This window comes from Anguilla rostrata, chromosome 1, assembly GCF_018555375.3.
Source record: "Anguilla rostrata isolate EN2019 chromosome 1, ASM1855537v3, whole genome shotgun sequence".
In the NCBI taxonomy this organism is placed as follows: domain Eukaryota; kingdom Metazoa; phylum Chordata; class Actinopteri; order Anguilliformes; family Anguillidae; genus Anguilla; species Anguilla rostrata.
The window spans coordinates 84,964,567-84,984,347 of record NC_057933.1 but is presented as its reverse complement, the minus strand read 5'-3'; the positions used below and the strand labels follow the sequence as shown (position 1 = coordinate 84,984,347).

At 46.1% G+C, this 19,781-nt stretch overlaps 1 protein-coding gene across 1 annotated transcript in view; it reads left to right on the top strand.

The window, feature by feature from the left end:
- The window catches only part of LOC135249061 (uncharacterized), a 34,512-nt gene extending 14,974 nt beyond the window's left edge, over nt 1–19,538 (top strand). The window contains exons 14-22 of the mRNA XM_064324353.1: nt 3,045–3,189; nt 3,842–3,993; nt 5,454–5,568; nt 7,146–7,382; nt 7,798–7,942; nt 14,069–14,111; nt 15,284–17,207; nt 17,568–18,080; nt 18,240–19,538. Of these exons, the coding sequence (XP_064180423.1) occupies nt 3,045–3,189; nt 3,842–3,993; nt 5,454–5,568; nt 7,146–7,382; nt 7,798–7,942; nt 14,069–14,111; nt 15,284–17,207; nt 17,568–18,080; nt 18,240–18,571 (3,606 nt within the window). The 3' untranslated portion in view covers nt 18,572–19,538. The remainder of the gene's footprint in view (nt 1–3,044; nt 3,190–3,841; nt 3,994–5,453; nt 5,569–7,145; nt 7,383–7,797; nt 7,943–14,068; nt 14,112–15,283; nt 17,208–17,567; nt 18,081–18,239) is intronic.
- The last annotated feature ends 243 nt before the right edge of the window (nt 19,539–19,781 follow it).

Genomic DNA, 19,781 nt, shown 5'->3' with positions numbered 1-19,781 from the left:
TTAATGGGGCAAATTCTTTAGGGCTGTCCTCAAATGTCCTGCTATTTAAACAGGCATACACTATATCGCAAAGTTTGTGGTCACCTGACATCCAACATCTGATCCAAAATTATGTCCATTAATATGGAATTTGATCCACCCTTTTCCGCTGTAAGAACCTCCACTGTTCTAGGAAGGCTTTATACTAGAAGTTGGAGCACTGCTGCAGGGACTTGCTTCCACTCAGCCAGAAGTGAGGACAGGTCACTGACTGGGCGATTGGGTTTCCAACTGATCCCAAAGTTGTTGGATGGGGTTCAGGTCAGGGCTCTGTGCAGGCCGGTCAAGTTCTTCCACACCGTTATTGACAAAACAATTTTCTATATGGACCTCGCTGTGACGGGAGGCATTGTTGAGCTGAAACAGGAAAGGGCCTTCCCCAAACTGTTGGGGCAGCACAGAATTATCTAGAATGTATGCGATTGTGTGCTGTAGCATTAAGATTTGCCTTCACTGGAACAAAAGGGCCTAGCCCAAACCATGAAAAAACAGTGATGTTTTGTGAATTTTGAAATTGAAAACTTTTGAGCTCTATAGCGCCACCCAATGGTTGAATCAGGCCAATTTGTTGTACTTTTCCTCAGGATGGAGCTCTCAATAGAAACACAATGTTTCGTCTTTTCGTTCGGGATTTCTTCGCTTTTGTGTTGAAAGCCATGCCCACATGCAAATTCATTGGCTTCCTGTGGGCACATTTAAAAGTGTAACAACTTTGTTTAAATAACTTTTAAAGATATTTGGGTGTAGATGCGTCCTGCCAAGTTTCATGAAAATTGGCTAAAGCATCTTGGAGGAAATTTATTTCTAAGGTTTTCCAAAAAAATGAAAAGGAATGCAAAATCTGGTATGGTGGACCTCATTGGTCGAAATGTTGTTCGGAAAAAGTAGCTGGATCTGTGGACGTTGATTTTGTGTCAGTCGGACTAACGGATCCTGACTTAAGACTTAAAGGTTGCAATTTCAACTGACTGCTATAGCGCCACCAAGAGGCCAGTCTGCATAAGATTTTGCCATTGGCCATTTGGAGGAAGGCCCGAAACATACCCTGCAGAAGTACACGAATGAGAACACTGGGCTGACTCTGCAAACGCACGCCCTGGTTGTGCACACTCGACGTGCGCTCTTATGCCCCTGTAGAGGCATAAACCCGAGCACTGTCGATCCAGGACCGCTGTGAAAGACAGACCACAAATCCTGTTGTTGTCTGCTGTAGCGCCCCCTTGTTGCAACACTTGACACTGCAGCTTGCGCTTGCGTCGCATTAAGACTTTCAGGCGACATTAAATCAACTTTCCGTAACTCGAAGCGTCTGCGTCTGCGTTCTTATGTTGGGTGTGTTTCTGGCCTAATTCACTTTGAATGTGCAAAGTTTGGTAAAAACCAACCAGGCTGTTTTGCCAGAAGTGCAAAAAGCAGTGGAAGAAAAATAAAACCAAGAAACAGCGTCTTTTGTGCTTGGCTCTCTAATTACAAAATAGAAGTCCAAAAATGTTGCTGGACGGTGTAAGTTCTGTAACAGCACACATTCCCTAGACCGCAGTGCATGTTTTTAAGAAACCCACATTATGCCTGCCCAAAATGTAGGACTTTATGTGGGTTCTCGCACATATTCGCCTATCGGTGAAAGCTGCGTAGCTTTCTACACCACCACGTTTTTTAGGGCGGACCCTGGAACACGTCTTCTAGGGACGTGACTGAAGTAGAAGTGTTTCAGCTCCATTTTTAGGGTAAAAACATGGCCGCCACAGCAGCTGGTCAGCTTGCAGAGGGGAAAACACACCTGCTGCAGGTCAAACAGGCCAGCTGCCATTTTGGATTTGTTATTTTAAAGGAGTGCAAGCAGGCCATTTGGCTTTGTTCCCAAACTACGGTCGCGCAGTGGTTAGCACTGTTGACTCTGGGTTCTGGGTTCGAGTCCGAGCCGGCTGGATCCTCACTTTCCTCCCACACCTGCGTGTCAGGTCAGGTGTCCTCCTGCCTTTGTCCTTGAACTGGCCTTCCACCTGGAGCTGGTCCCAGGGTGCTGTACCGTGGCTGCCCTTCGCTCCTAAGTTAACGTTGCTTCCGTCTACATCCATATTTAGCACAACATTTTCCTTGATAAACTGAAAACAAAAGGCATGCACAATAAGAGCTTTTGAGCATTAATTACACGTGTTCTAACGCTATTTTGTGACAATTTTTGATTGTACATAGGCCTACTATTCTAATAATAAAGCAAAAAAACTTTTTCACAATATTTCACAGTAATTTACGTCGGTCTTCGTAAATGTTCCTTATAGTTTGCTTAAGTGATGTGCACACTAGAACTTTACAGACTTCAAAATTGTCATTATTTCTCTGTGTACACGCACACCAATACCCAGATTATTGGGAGAAATCAGTCTATGCCTGTACTTGCGTTATTGTGTACACACAGATGCAAGTCATGCGATTGCTCCAGTGGCTGCGTTTATGTGGTTCTCTCCATAAGCGGCGTGTGCTCAATGGAAAGGGCATGCGAGTTTTCATCCAGGATCCCCAACTTCCAGCTGACACAGTTTGAAACGACGGAGGAAATCTGAGTAACGCGTCCACATGCTCCAAAATATCTGAAGATCGGGCAATAATCCAGGAGTCCTAATCTGGTTGTGAATATTCCGATTTGACATTTTGCCAGTGAAGATGATCTGATAAAGGCATTTACATGACCTTTTCAATAATCTGGGAATGTCCACGATCGGGGTGGAGTATTATCATTTTATTTATTTATATAGCACCTTTCAAGAAAAAAAGCACACAATGTATTTTCCGAACAGCAAGCAAAAAAAAAAAGAATATGAAAAATTTTGGGAATATATAAATAGTAAAGAAATTTAATATTACTGTGTAAATACACCCATTGAAGTAAGCATTTGGATCCTCCATTTTATCTTTGCGTGATTTTATTTTTTACTTTGCCTGTGTCTGTTTGTGTGCATGTGTGTGTGTCTGCGTGTGTACGTGTGTGTGTGATTGACCTGCAGGGCCGTAAGCGGGCTGCAGCGATGGTTGCTAGCGGTGTTGCGCGTGCGGCAATGCCCCCTGCTGGCCGATCCAAGCTGCTGCACATGTACGGTGTCAACGCATGGAAGAGCTGGGTACAGTCTGTGCGGGAAAACAGAGACAAAGGTCAGTCTCTCTCTCTCTCTCTCTCCCTTTCTCTCCCTCTCCCTCTCCCTCTCTCCCTTTCTCTCCCTCTCCCTCTCTCTCTCTCTCTCTCTCGCTCTTGTTCAGTTTCCTTATTTCTCTCTCCCTCTCCCTCTCTCTGTCTTTCTCGCTCTTTCTCTCTCTCTCTCTCTGTCTTTCTTGCTCTTTCCCTCTCTCTCAGTTGAATTTAAAATGCAAATTTTCCGTTACATCATTTGCTGAGCCAAAGAATTACATAAACTATAGTACAATATTCCCTGAAATACTTGTCATAATGTAGTAATAATAATTATAAGAATAGTCATTAATAACAGTTATTAAAATTCTCTCTCCCGCCCTCCTGTCCCCCCCTCCCGTCTTTCTCACACTCTCTGCCCCTCCCCCTCGCACTCTCCGCCCCTCCCCCTCCACTCCCACTCTGCCCCTCCCCCTCGCACTCTCTGCCCCTCCCCCTCCCCCTTGCACTCTCTGCCCCTCCCCCTCCACTCCCACTCTCCCCCCTCCCCCTCCCGCTCGCACTCTCTGCCCCTCCCCCTCCACCTCCCACTCTCCGCCCCTCCCCCTCCACTCCCACTCTCCGCCCCTCCCCCTCCCCCTCCCCCTCTCCGCCCTCCCCCTCCCCTCCCCTCCTCAGATGGCCAGCTCGCCTGGCGAGAGGATGTGTTAAGGTGCAGCTCAGCTGAACTCAGTGTGGGGTTGTGCCGCTTCATAGAGGAGGTGCGGAGGCCCAACGGTGAACGCTACACCCCCGACAGCATCTTCTACCTGTGCCTGGGCATACAGCAGGTACCCCGAAAACACGCACCCCAGTACTGCTGTACACCAGCCCAGTACTGCTGTACACCAAACCTGTACTACTATACACCAACCCAGTACTGCTGTACACCACCCAGTACTGCTGTACACCAAACCTGTACTACTATACACCAACCCAGTACTGCTATACACCAACCCAGTACTGCTGTACACCAAACCAGTACTACTATACACCAACCCAGTACTGCTGTACACCAAACCTGTACTACTATACACCAACCCAGTACTGCTGTACTCCAAACCTGTGCTACTATACACCAACCCAGTACTGCTGTACACCAAACCTGTACTAATATACACCAACCCAGTACTGCTGCACTCCAAACCTGTACTACTATACACCAACCCAGTACTGCTGTACTCCAAACCTGTGCTACTATACACCACCCATACTGCTGACACCAAACCGTACTAATTACACCAACCCAGTACTGCTGTACACCAAACCTGTACTACTATACACCAACCCAGTACTGCTGTACACCAAACCAGTACTACTATACACCAACCCAGTACTGCTGTACACCAACCCAGTACTGACTATACACCAACCCAGTACTGCTGTACACCAACCGTACTAACTATACACCAACCCAGTACTCTGATACACCAACCTGTACTACTACACCAAACGACTATATACACCACCCAGTACTGCTGTACACCAAACCTGTACTACTATACACCAACCCAGTACTGCTGTACCCAACCTGTACTATATACACCAAACCTGTACTAATATACACCAACCCAGTACTGCTGTACACCAAACCTGTACTAATATACACCAACCCAGTACTGCTGCACACCAACCCTGTACTAATATACACCAACCCAGTACTGCTGTACACCAAACCTGTACTAATATACACCAACCCAGTACTGCTGTACACCAACCCAGTACTGCTGTACACCAACCCAGTACTGCTGTACACCAACCCAGTACTACTATACACCAACCCAGTACTGCTGTACTCCAAACCTGTACTAATATACACCAACCCAGTACTGCTGTACTCCAAACCTGTACTAATATACACCAACCCAGTACTGCTGTACACCAAACCAGCACTACTATACACCAACCCAGTACTGCTGTACACCAACCCAGTACTGCTGTACTCCAAACCTGTACTAATATACACCAACCCAGTACTGCTGTACTCCAAACCTGTACTAATATACACCAACCCAGTACTGCTGTACTCCAAACCTGTACTAATATACACCAACCCAGTACTGCTGTACACCGAACCTGTACTAATATACACCAACCCAGTACTGCTGTATAACAAACCAGTGCCATGTATCCCAGTACCCAGTGTTTTGTACACCTGTGCCCCACTGCCCCTGGTACCCTGTGCCCCTGTACCCCTGTACCCCTTGGTGCTGCAGTAGTGAGCTGTTCCCCTCTGCCTGTTTGTCTGCAGTACCTGTTTGAGAACGGCAGGATAGAGAACCTGTTCACTGACCCGCTGTACAGCGAATTCAGCCTGCAGATCACCAGCATGCTGAGGGACTGGAAACCTGCTGCGGTCACTAACGGTGAGACGCACACACACACTCACACATGCACACACACACAAACACACACATACACACACGCTCACACATGCACACATGCACACACGCACACACACTCACACACACGCACACTCACACAAACACACACATACACACACGCTCACACTCGCACGCGCACACACACACATTCACACATGCACACATGCACACATGCACACATGCACACACACACACACTCACACATGCACACATGCACACACACACATACACACTCACACACACACACACTCACACATGCACACATGCGCACTCACACATGCACACATGCACACACACACACACGCACACTCACACAAACCACACCACAACACACACGCTCACCACCCAGACAACACACACAACATCAGCACATCAAGACACGGACGCATGCACATACACACACGCACCTACACATGCACATACACACACAGACGTGAGGAGTAAAGGTGTGTGCTGTGTCTGGCAGGTTTAAAGATGTGTGCTGTGTTTGGCCGGTGTAAAGGTATATGTTGTATTTGGTATGTGTGAAGGTGTAAAGGGTATATGCTGTGTTTGGTATGTGTAAAGGTGTATAGGTGTAAAAGTATATGTTGTGTTTGGTATGTGTAAATGTCTACAGGTGTAAAGATGTGCGCTGTGTTTGGCAGGTGTAAAGGTATATGTTAAGTTTGGTATGTGTAAAGGTGTACAGGTGTAAAGGTATATGCTGTGTTTGGTATGTGTAAAGGTGTACAGGTATATGCCGTGTTTGGTATGTGTAAAGGTGTACAGGTGTAAAGGTATATGCTGTGTTTGGTATGTGTAAAGGTGTATAGGTGTAAAAGTATATGTTGTGTTTGGTATGTGTAAAGGTCTACAGGTGTAAAGATGTGTGCTGTGTTTGGCAGGTGTAAAGGTATATGTTAAGTTTGGTATGTGTAAAGGTGTACAGGTGTAAAGGTATATGCTGTGTTTGGTATGTGTAAAGGTGTACAGGTATATGCCGTGTTTGGTATGTGTAAAGGTGTACAGGTGTAAAGGTATATGTTGTGTTTGGTATGTGTGAAGGTGTACAGGTATATTCTGCGTTTTGTATGTGTACAGGTGTAAAGGTATATACCGTGTTTGGTATGTGTGAAGGTGTACAGGTGTGAAGGTACATGTTGTGTTTGGTATGTGTAAAGGTGTACAGGTATATGTTGTGTTTGGTATGTGTAAAGGTGTACAGGTGTAAAGGTATATCCTGTGTTTGGTATGTGTAAAGGTGTACAGGTGTAAAGGTATATGCTGTGTTTGGTATGTGTAAAGGTGTATAGGTGTAAAAGTATATGTTGTGTTTGGTATGTGTAAATGTCTACAGGTGTAAAGATGTGCGCTGTGTTTGGCAGGTGTAAAGGTATATGTTAAGTTTGGTATGTGTAAAGGTGTACAGGTGTAAAGGTATATCCTGTGTTTGGTATGTGTAAAGGTGTACAGGTATATGCCGTGTTTGGTATGTGTAAAGGTGTACAGGTGTAAAGGTATATGCTGTGTTTGGTATGTGTAAAGGTGTACAGGTGTAAAGGTATGCTGTGTTACAGGCTCCCTGCTTTCTCGGGTGGAGGAGGAGTTCCTGTGGGAGTGTAAGCAGCTGGGCGCGTACTCCCCCATAGTGCTGCTCAACACGCTGCTCTTCTTCTGCACCAAGCTGCTGCACCTGCAGACCCTTCCGGAACACCGTCACCTGGCCTTCGCCTCCCTGCGCCGCGTCACCCGCCAGGACAGCCACGCCTCTTACCTGCGCTACACCCCCCCTCCCAAACCCCGCCCTGCCTCAGGTAACACCTGTCTGTGTGTGTGTGTGTGTGTGTGTGTGTGTGTGTGTGAATGTGTGTATATGCCTGTGTGTGTGTGTGTGTGTGTGTGTGTGTGTGTGTGTGTGTGTGTGTGAGAGTGTGTGTATATGCCTGTGTGTGTGTGTGTGTGTGTGTGTGTGAGAGTGTGTGTATCTGTGTGTGTGTGTGTGTCAGTGTGTGTCTGTGTGTGTGTGTGTGAGAGTGAGTGTATATGCCTGTGTGTATGTGTGTGTGTGTGTGTGTGTGTGTGTATGTGTGTGAGACTGTGTGTGTATGCCCGTGTGTGTGAAAGACAAAGAGTGTGTATGCCTGTCTGTGAGAGAGAGTGTTTGTGTCTGTGTGTGTGCGCCCTTGTGTGTGTGTATGTCTGTGTGTCTAAACAGTGTATTTCCTGCAGAAGCAGAGATGACACCATTGCCAGTGAAGAGGAGGCTGAAGGAGGCAGAGGAGGATGAAGAGGAGGATGTGATGGAGATGCCAGAGAACACAGAGAACCCCCTGAGATGCCCTGTGAGACTGTATGAGTTCTACCTCTCCAAGTGGTGAGTTACACACACACACACACACACACTGTGTGATGCTGATGCTGTGTGTGTGTCTGTGTGTGTGTGTGTGTGCGCGCGCAATACTTGCACAGCCTGTTTGTGTGTGATACTGACACAGTGTGTGTGTGTGTGTGAGTGATACTGACACTGTATGCAATAATGACACAGTGTGTGTGTGTGTGAGTGATACTGACACAGTGTGTGTGTGTGTGTGAGTGATACTGACACTGTATGCAATAATGACACAGTGTGTGTGTGTGTGAGTGATACTGACACTGTATGCAATAATGACACAGTTGTGTGTGTGTGATACTGCTGCTGTTTGTGTGTGTGTGTGTGTGAGAGAGAGATATTGACAGTGTTTATGTTTATCTGTATCTGTGTGTGTGCGTGTGGGCATGTGTCTGTAAGATACTGGTGCAGTGTCTGTTTGATTGTGTGATATGTGCGCAGTGTGTGTGTGTTTGTAGTACTGACACTGTGTTTGTGTGAGATACTGACTGAGTATTTTTGCAGTTAAATGCCTGTGAGGGGCAACTCTGTAATACACACCAACACTGAGGACTTTTTTTTGAATACGATCCAAAACAGGTCCAAAAACCTGGGCCTTGTAACATTTTGTTTTTAATGGACTAGTAGGATTGTTTTTAACAGCCTGGTCGGCTTGTGTACGTCCAACTGGGTAATTTTTCAATGACCCAATTTTTCAAGTGACCTGTTCTTCTCGATAGCGCCCCCAAAGCACACACACGTGTACTGCAAAGAGATTTCTCATTGGATGGCATGTTGTTTTTGTGATTGGCCAGTGTTATCCCATGTGACCTGCAGCACAGCTGTCTAGTGTGTAGCGACTCGGTGTGCTATGAAGGTGCAGCTTCATTATCGTAGCCAGACAGCGCTGGAGAGAGAGATGGCACAGATACAGTGGTGCGTAGTAAGGTGCATGGCCACACAGCGCTGGAGAGAGATGGCACAGATACAGTGGTGCGTAGTAAGGTGCATGGCCACACAGCGCTGGAGAGAGATGGCACAGATACAGTGGTGCGTAGTAAGGTGCTGGAGAGAGATGGCACAGATACAGTGGTGCGTAGTAAGGTGCGTAGCCACACAGCGCTGGAGAGAGATGGCACAGATACAGTGGTGCGTAGTAAGGTGCATAGCCACACAGTGCTGGAGAGAGATGGCACAGATTCAGTGGTGCGTAGTAAGGTGCATGGCCACACAGCGCTGGAGAGAGATGGCACAGATACAGTGGTGCGTAGTAAGGTGCTGGAAAGAGATGGCACAGATTCAGTGGTGCGTAGTAAGGTGCATGGCCACAGCGCTGGAGAGAGATGGCACAGATACAGTGGTGCATAGTAAGGTGCTGGAGAGAGATGGCACAGATACAGTGGTGTGTAGTAAGGTGCATGGCCACACAGCGCTGGAGAGAGATGGCACAGATACAGTGGTGCGTAGTAAGGTGCATGGCCACACAGTGCTGGAGAGAGATGGCACAGATTCAGTGGTGCGTAGTAAGGTGCATGGCCACACAGCGCTGGAGAGAGATGGCACAGATTCAGTGGTGTGTAGTAAGGTGCATGGCCACACAGCGCTGGAGAGAGATGGCACAGATACAGTGGTGCGTAGTAAGGTGCTGGAGAGAGATGGCACAGATACAGTGGTGCGTAGTAAGGTGCATGGCCACACAGCGCTGGAGAGAGATGGCACAGATACAGTGGTGCGTAGTAAGGTGCTGGAGAGAGATGGCACAGATTCAGTGGTGCGTAGTAAGGTGCATGGCCACACAGCGCTGGAGAGAGATGGCACAGATACAGTGGTGCGTAGTAAGGTGCTGGAGAGAGATGGCACATATACAGTGGTGCGTAGTAAGGTGCTGGAGAGAGATGGCACAGATACAGTGGTGTGTAGTAAGGTGCATGGCCACACAGCGCTGGAGAGAGATGGCACAGATTCAGTGGTGTGTAGTAAGGTGCATGGCCACACAGCGCTGGAGAGAGATGGCACAGATACAGTGGTGCGTAGTAAGGTGCTGGAGAGAGATGGCACAGATACAGTGGTGTGTAGTAAGATGCATGGCCACACAGCGCTGGAGAGAGACGGCACAGATACAGTGGTGTGTAGTAAGGTGCATGGCCACAGCGCTGGAGAGAGATGGCACAGATACAGTGGTGCGTAGTAAGGTGCTGGAGAGAGATGGCACAGATACAGTGGTGCGTAGTAAGGTGCATGGCCACAGCGCTGGAGAGAGATGGCACAGATACAGTGGTGTGTAGTAAGGTGCATGGCCACACAGCGCTGGAGAGAGATGGCACAGATACAGTGGTGTGTAGTAAGATGCATGGCCACACAGCGCTGGAGAGAGATGGCACAGATACAGTGGTGCGTAGTAAGGTGCATGGCCACAGCGCTGGAGAGAGATGGCACAGATACAGTGGTGCGTAGTAAGGTGCTGGAGAGAGATGGCACAGATACAGTGGTGCGTAGTAAGGTGCATGGCCACACAGCGCTGGAGAGAGATGGCACAGATACAGTGGTGTGTAGTAAGGTGCTGGAGAGAGATGGCACAGATACAGTGGTGCGTAGTAAGGTGCTGGAGAGAGATGGCACAGATACAGTGGTGCGTAGTAAGGTGCATGGCCACGCAGCGCTGGAGAGAGATGGCACAGATACAGTGGTGCGTAGTAAGGTGCTGGAGAGAGATGGCACAGATACAGTGGTGTGTAGTAAGGTGCTGGAGAGAGATGGCACAGATACAGTGGTGCGTAGTAAGGTGCATGGCCACAGCGCTGGAGAGAGATGGCACAGATACAGTGGTGCGTAGTAAGGTGCTGGAGAGAGATGGCACAGATACAGTGGTGCGTAGTAAGGTGCATGGCCACACAGCGCTGGAGAGAGATGGCACAGATACAGTGGTGTGTAGTAAGGTGCTGGAGAGAGATGGCACAGATACAGTGGTGCGTAGTAAGGTGCTGGAGAGAGATGGCACAGATACAGTGGTGCGTAGTAAGGTGCATGGCCACACAGCGCTGGAGAGAGATGGCACAGATACAGTGGTGCGTAGTAAGGTGCTGGAGAGAGATGGCACAGATACAGTGGTGTGTAGTAAGGTGCATGGCCACACAGCGCTGGAGAGAGACGCACAGGCGCTTCTCGCTCATAACCCACATTGGAGGGCCCGCGGGGGTCTCTGAACTCTAACAGCTGTATCTGCACTCTCTCATGGCGGATAACCACCAGTGCACTAATTGAAAAAGCTCCTCCATATGTAGCTTTCTGCCAAAAGACTGGATCTTGTGTTGTGGTGGCATTGTTTTAAAATGTAAAAATGTTCACGCCAGAGCCTGTACAGCCCAATGTAATACAGAAGTAAGGGGAGGGAGGGGGAGGGGGCGTTTGCACATGTCATTGGTAATGGTATAACCGGATACAATTTGCTTTCACATACTTTAATGTGCTAGTCAGATTTTTGAACTTGCATTTTAGCAACACAACTGACTTGTGCAATTTGTAGATCACATTGCATATCGGGGTTACTATCCTTTTTTTGTTTTTTGAATGCAGTGTAAAACAAATGTCATGTATGTACACTGCAGCAAACCCCACTGGCCCATTACAGATTAGGTTTCTCCAATGAAAGTGGAATTTCAGCAAGACAATGGGAACTGGAAATGCTTTTCAGTGGATGATCAGGTTTTCTAGTCATACAGCAGTGGTTATTACGGTTTGTTTTCTTCAAATAATTTAACAGGTTAAAATGCAAATGGTTTTGTAATAATTTTCTTGGTAGTGCATCATCATAGCTCTTGCTTTAAAAAAATACATAATTCTATGGAAGTATGCTAGCTATGCAACATGGAAAGTACTGAGTAATTTTCAGAAACAAAAATAAGTGAATTCATTTTTTGGCCAAGACAAAATGTTTTTAAGTCTGGATAGTATCAAAAAAAACCTAGCGTTATGTTATTGTCTGGTTAGAATGGCAATTGAAGGTAGGTTAGGTGCGTGAAACATTGTAGTAAGACGTTTTACTACTCCACCGCTAACCTAATCTGAGGATACCATGTTTAACAAATTTATGTGATTATTTACAGTAAGTCATCTAACGCTATTGATTTTTGCATACTGTAAGATATTCAGCATAGCGAACTTTAGCTCTCAAATGGTTCCACATCACCAATGTGCTTTTATTGTATTTTAGCCACCTTCTACACAAGTCAGAGGGGACCTATGTTCCATCTTCTCTTAAAGTGAAATACACACTGTTGCAGTTGCCATTTCGGGTACACACCCACACACACACACGCAGATGGGAACAGCAGAGATGGTGATGGGACAAAGCAGGCAGAGAGGTACAATCTATTCATTTTACAGTTTTATGGGTACATGCAGCGTAGTCCCCCCAGTCCCAGAGTTATTTGTGAACGCAGTTGGCTGTGAAACACAAATTCTGGGCCATTGCACCAATCGTTGATACTGAACTGAAGTAAAACAGAATGACTCAAAGAATCCATTTTGATAAGCAGTGATTCTCAAAGTCATCGGCCTCAGAGTCGACTCTGACCCTGTTGTTGGTCAGAGTCGAGAATCGACTCTTTCGGAGTTGTTCCTCCATCACTAGCCGGAGGCAGTGTGTTTTCAGCGTAAGTAAGTCTAGGTAAGTAAACTTTTATTAACAATTAATATTTTAAAATCAATATTTAGCATTTTATTAGGCAATTAATTACCTCGCCCAGTGAATTAGATAGCTAGCTAGCTAATACCGAACATCTATAGCTAGCTAGCTAGCTATCAGCAAAGTGCCCATTTATCATGCAGAAAAAATGGCATCCTTGTATCTTAATTTGTAATTAACTTGAGTAACATCTAAAGTTAGCTAGCTGTTCGAGCTGTCGCAAACCAAAACTTGGTTTATAACCACAGAGTTTTTGGAAAGAATCTGCCGTAACTGAAATGCCGCTAACTGCCTAGCTAGTGCCCGTTCGCAATCAGCCATTTCAGCCTTGATGAAGTTCCATTGGGGCCTCCGATGTTGGAAACGCTATCTTGGGTTAATAGTCAAAAGTGGAAGTCTTACCAGCTGAGATGTTTGTCTAATTAGGTAAATATCTTAGCTAGTAAAGCTTCCATTTTGATTATTAATACAAGATCGTTTTAAGCTGGTGATGTTAGCCTGGTCTTCTTGTTCTAAAATGTGCTATACACTCTTTCAACCGCCATCTAGTGTCCACAAGGGAGAACTGCAATCCCAGCCCAAAGCATGACACTGCCTGGCTAACTGCCCTCAATCGAAACTCTGCCCCCATGGGTGGTTGTCCGGTTCTCTCGCAAGCTGTGTTATTGTACGTGGTGGTGGAACAGCGTGAACATTGTGTGTCGGGAGGGTATTGTAGCATCCAAAATCCAATCCAAATGATGAATCTTATGTCGGACAAGTAATTAATAATACATTTATATAACAACTTTGCAGTATATTATGGCAGTGCATTAGCTACACAGATTGCCAGAGATGTGATTGGTTTTATGAGAGCCAGGCTTGTCATCGTGTTTCGTTTAGCGGTAGCGTATGGTGCATGAGTCTACGCCAGTGTAGTCATTCTTGCACTCAGAATATTCATGGCAAAGATAGGGAATGCACGGATTTGGTCATTTTAAAGATTTTACAGTGCAGGTTTTGTTAAGACAGCGGTAATAGACCTTTGTTTCAACAGTAATGTTATGGGAATGAGCTGGAAAATTCAAGATCCACAAGCCACCTTCGTTTCAACGGCTGCACAACACAACTACTAACAAATTACTAACAAAGTCCGTAACTGACTCATTGTAACTGACAAGTGGCAGCGCATTTTACTCATGAGACAAAGATGGCTGTGCTACTGGCTCAGGAGCGTTGTTGGAGGCAGTAAGGCCATAAACAAAAACATGATTTTTTTACGGACTGTAAAAAATAGAAATAATTAAAATGACAAATTCATTGTCAGTATAATTTATTTGAGGAAAAGCAATACTTTTACTCTTAACCTTTCTGCAAACTCTGTGGATGTCTTATTTTATAAAATTATTTGTTTTCATGAAAAAGCTACATTTGGCACTTTTAAACCCTATTACTAACTTGGATTTCAGGTTTCCTGAAGTAACAAAGGATGAAGGAAAGGAAGATGATCGGGTATGTTTCTTTATCTCTTCTTCATTACTGAGTTTTTTATTACTTTATTACTTTTTTTATTTAAAAAAAAGTTCTGCTTAATATCTCATTTATACAACAATTTGTTAGCCTGTATTCTATTTTATTTGTTTGACTTAAAAACTAACATTTTCGCAACATTCCTCTAAAGCTGCATTCACACCGCAGGCCTGAAAACTAAATCTAGAAACTAGATTTTTTCTTTTCCTTATCTGGTCTTTTTGTCAGACTGTTCTCACATTCTTGTTTCATGTATTTCACCATATCCGATATCTGCACTTCCCTTTCTGGAACAATAGGCACAAATGAACAATAAAAATCTACTAGCTGCAAGTCTGAGAGGCTGTGTTTCAGTTCTGAAAATTGTGTCTGCATCTACAGTCCGGATCTGACATCACTATGTAGCATAGCTAGAATGACCTTGGGAGGTTTTTTGGCTAAAATGTATGTATGTAGACATGGTGGGCGAATTGCTGAATAATTTGTGGCCGTATTGTCAGATTAGATTTGAACAAAGATAAGAGCACCTCAAACTCAACACCATGATTGTTTTTTTTAATTTGTCATAACAGTATGTTACAGAATGAGGTGATTAAACAAACTACCCATCCTGTGTGAACAGTATAAGCTCAAATGATTTCAGCTGGATGTCCTTCCTTAATGCTGATTGATATACTGATAAGGGTGGTTTGTCTTTGTCACACATACACACACACACACACACACACACACGTACACACAACAGAGAAGGTGGACAAAGTAAATTAATTCTGCTAGAAAAGCATGCTGACACATAGGGCTGACTCACTAACAAACAAACAAACAAGTACGTCAGCACAAAGCTATCGCTAACAAACGAACAAGTACGCCAGCACAAAGCTTATGCTCGTCAGTCAGTTTCCACACATACAGTCTGCAGGCTTCAGCAGATGGGCTTCCCTTCAAAGGAAGTGGCCTCACACCCAGAGTGACCACTGAAAACCTCTCTGCCTCAAAAATGTGCCCCAGATTCTCAGGATTTCACACTTACTTTGAGTTTTAAATGACTATAATTGATCTTTATTTATAATAATACATAATAATAAATTATTCTATTGTCTGCCCTTTCTGGGAGCTCTGAGACCTGAGATGATAGCGCTCTCTTACCCTCTCAGTCCTCCGCCCAGGTGGATGCCGATCTGGAAGACAGTGATCAGGAAGAGGACGTGGACGAGGCTGACTTAGGCTCCAGTGGGTCTGAGTACATCCCGTCTGGGGATGAATCGAGCGGTGACAGTTTCGGGTTTGAGGAGGTCGCGGTGAAAGAGGGCGCCTCGCTGGCGGCGGGCCCGAGCCCGGGCGACTCCGAGGTCCCCGCGCAGGACCCCCGGCCCAAGGGCCTGACGGTGAAGAGATCCAACAAGGTGCCGAACGGAAAAATAAAATGGGACAAACGGCACTTCTGTGTCTACTGTAAGAAATCGAACAGCAAAATAACGAGACATTTGGAGCGGAAGCACGCGGCTGAAGCTGACGTTGCCCACGCTCTGAGCTTTCCCAAAGGGTCCCAGCGCAGGTTACAGCTCCTGCAGCAGCTGCGCCACAAGGGTGATTTTCGCCACAACGTCGCCGTGCTTAAAAAAGGAGACGGCGAGCTTGTGACCTGCAAAAAGCCCGGTTTCAGCGCAGCGGCCAGCGATTATCAGCCCTGCCAGTACTGTTTGGGGTTTTTTTTGAAAAAGGACTTGTGGAGGCATCAAGGCATCTGTAAATTCAAGCCAGAAACTGAGGTCAAGACCAGGAAGCGAGTGCAGGCGATTTCCTCCAAACTTCTTCCTTTGCCGAAAGAGAATGTTGGCAGCTGCAGGGTAGTCCTGTGTAAGATGCACCCGGACGACGTGTCGATGCAGGTCAAAAAGGATCCCCTCATATGCAAATTTGGCGACATGTTATTTGCCAAGCACGGGCACAACGAAACCCAACACCAGTACATTGCCATGAAGATGCGAGAATTGGCCAGATTTGTCCTCGCACTCCAGAAGATGGATGGCAACATCGAGTACCTGCGAGACGTGATTATGCCGTCAAGATTTGATTTGGCTGTCGAAGGTGCGAGGAGAGTTGCGGGGTACGATGCCGTCGCAGACACATACAAAGCCTCGTCCGTGTTCCTGAAGATCGGCTACTCCTTGAGGAAAGCGGTCGACATTGCCGTTGGGGAGTCCATCATCAATGATGACGTCACAGCGGAAGGTAGAGGCAAAAAATTCATCCAGCTGCTGGAGTCCAAGTGGAACGCATGCATTTCGAGTCACACCCCCGGCTCCGTACCTCGAGGCAAATTGAGCAGGTGTGATGTAGTCCCTTTGACGGAAGACGTGATGAAGCTTCAGACGTTCCTCTGGGAATCTGAAGAAAACGCAAAAAGGGAGTTGGAGGGAAACCCCGGCCCAACTGCATGGAGGAAGCTGAGCGAGGTCCTTCTTTTGGAAATCGCCGTTTTTAACGGAATACGGGAGGGCGAAGTCGCGAAAATGCTCCTGGAGACGTACGTAAAACGGACGAAAACGGCCGCTGATGCTGAGGATGACGAGAGCCTAACGCCGCTTGAGCAGCACCTGGCTGAGATGTGTACCGCGATCGAGTTCCGGGGCAAATTTGGAAAAAAAATCTCCGTGCTCCTGACTCCAAGCATGGCTGCATCGATTGAAGTTCTCAACAGTGCGCGGGGCACTGTTGGGGTGCTGCAAGACGATCCCCACGTCTTCGCGAGACTCGAAGTGGATCCTCCCGTCCGAGGGGGCCCCCGCCTCAGGAAATACGCGGCTGACAGCGGAACCCAGTACCCCGAGCACCTGACCTCAGCCAAGCTGCGAAAACGCGTGGCCACGCTGTGCCAAGCGATGCATCTGAGGGAAGACGAGCTGGACCGAGTGGCGGAGTCTTCGGGCTACGAGCTCGGAGTCCGTCCGGAGTCCGGCAGCGTCTCAGAAAATACGCCGCAGCTGACAAAAGTCAGAGAACTGCTCGTTGCCATGGAGAAAGGAATGTCAGCACATCATGGGATGCCATTGGAGGAGCTGCACTGTCCTGGCACGGGTAAATAGAAATTGTTTACGTTGATTTGTACATATATAAGGTATGCATTTAATTCAAGTGCTTTTGTCTTTGTGACAGCGTTTTGTTTATTTATTTAATGTTTGTTTGATAGGGATAGATGTATTTAAACATCGAGTGTGTAAAAACAAAAACCCAATGCAGTGTATCACTGCATATATATCATATGCTGAGTTCCAGTGCTTTTCCCTTGGAGGAAATAATCAAATAATTGCAGCTACAGGAAATTTAATATGTTATCATTATTTTCTCAGTTACACACAGTTGTGGTGGTGGATACATGGATAATGTTTGTATGTGTGCAAACCTTGATAGAAGTTCTCATCTTTTTCCTTTTTTAAGATCTACAGCCAAACAATGATAACCACATCGCTAAGATGGAGCCAGGTGGAAGTGAATCCACTGAGCCCTCAAGTGAATCCGGTCCATGTCCTTCTGCACCTCCTGAGCCCACAAGTGAATCCAGTCCATGTTTCACTGCTCCCACTGAGCCCACAAGTGAATCCGGTCCATGTTCCACTGCTCCCACTGAGCCCACAAGTGAATCCAGTCCATGTTCTTCTGCACCTCCTGAGCCCACAAGTGAATCCGGTCCATGTTCCACTGCTCCCACTGAGCCCTCAAGTGAATCCGGTCCATGTTCCACTGCTCCCACTGAGCCCACAAGTGAATTTGGTCCATGTTCCACTGCTCCCACTGAGCCTGCAAGTGAATTTGGTCCATGTTCTTCTGCAACCACTGAGCTTGCAAATGCTCCCAGTCCTTGTTCCTCAGCACCCACTGCACCCGAAAGTGATGATGGACTAAGAAAGCCTGACTCAAGCACGCCCAGGACTAGACAAAAGGCAGAGACAGGTACATTTCATTTCTTAAATCATATAATCATTTCATTTCTTCTGTAACCTTGGCTAAATCCTACCCTTGGTTATTGAATGTGTTTTATGAGTTGCTTCGTATCATAAATGAGTGTGTTCAGTCTCTGACTGTCAGACTGTGGTATTGTTGTGTGTGTAGGTGCAGACTCTGAAAATGCCGCTGCACAGAAACGACAGAAGAAGAAGGGCTCGTGGACGGTCGCCGAGCAGACTGCGGTGAAAAGTGAACTGCAGGAGTTCATCGCTCAGATGAGGGTCCCTGGAAAAAAAGACTGCGAGGCCTGTTTAGAAGCGAAGCCGGACATCCTGCACAACAGGTCCTGGAAAGACATAAAGTACTACGTCTACAACACTATTATGTCCAACAGGAGGCGGGGTCATACCTGCGTGGTAGATGCCAGCGAAAGACAGGAGAGAGGGGAAGACGAATGTATGGCAAAAAAGAAAAAGGTGGGGTACATGGATAGATAGGTTGGAGGAGATGAGGACGGCAAGAATGAGGGAGATGGGTGATGTAGAAAAAGAGGAATGTAGAGAGATGGGGGAAGGAAAGGAGGGGTATGGCTGAAAATGGGTTTGGAAGGCAACAGCGGAAGAGTTGAGTGGGTAGAGTGCAGGGTGGGCAGGAGGAGGAGGAGAAGCACTGTTATACTGTCCTGCTTTACCTTCAGCCTTTAACATGCGAGTTCACAAGTATGCGATTGGAATGTTCTCAACTGGACATTCTAATGCTGATGCAGCAATCACTAATAGTAACTGAAAGCAATAGAGTTCTAGACCACTGACTTTGAATTTCCAAAGAACGTACTCTCGAAAAGGGATAGTGTTTTATGCACTGCATCAGAGGGTGGAAGAGTGGCCCTAAAAGTGTGTGTGTGTGGGGGGGGGGGGGTGTTGGTGGGAACCGGGAAACCTGTGAAGTAAAACATACATTCCAGTGAACTCAAGAGATACAGAAATGCAGAAAAGGGTTATAAGATGTCCTATTGATATTTTTTTGAACAATTTACCTCAGTACATAAAATCCCAAGCCAGTCCTACACCAGCTTTTGAGTGCATCTGTTTCCACCAAATGCCTGGCAATCTATTGTACTACACCAGAATGGTTAATAGAAGACACTACATGGAAATACATTATTGTTGTAAAATTGACTTGTTGCATGGAAACAACCTGCAGTATAGCTTCCAGCGAATGTCTGTGCCTTTTGCGTTTCCACCATTGTCTCCTTCAGCTGTTTAAAGTTTGCATCTATGTTCGCCTAAGATTGCAATACGTTAATTTTTATTTCTCAAAAAAGTACCAGTTAAAAGTACCACTTAATTTTCTTCAGAGCTGAAAATGGGGGAGGCTCAGCAAAAAAAGCAGCTGTTTCTGTTCTGTAAAATGGTAAAACATACACACGCAAATACCGGGGAATAAAATCAGATTTTCTTTATACTTTTGTCTCATTCATCTTTTGATCTCGAATCTAAATGCCTTAATTACAAAAATAACTAATTTCACTCTACTGTTCCTGTGCTTATGGAGGGCCCTGTATGTGTACAACTGTACCACTTATCATGGTACACACATAATGTACGTAAAACTGTATCATAAATCATCATTGTTTGTACATGGTAACATATGCACAGTATACTGTTACATACATTTTTTGTGTCTGGAAATTAAAACTAGCCTGTT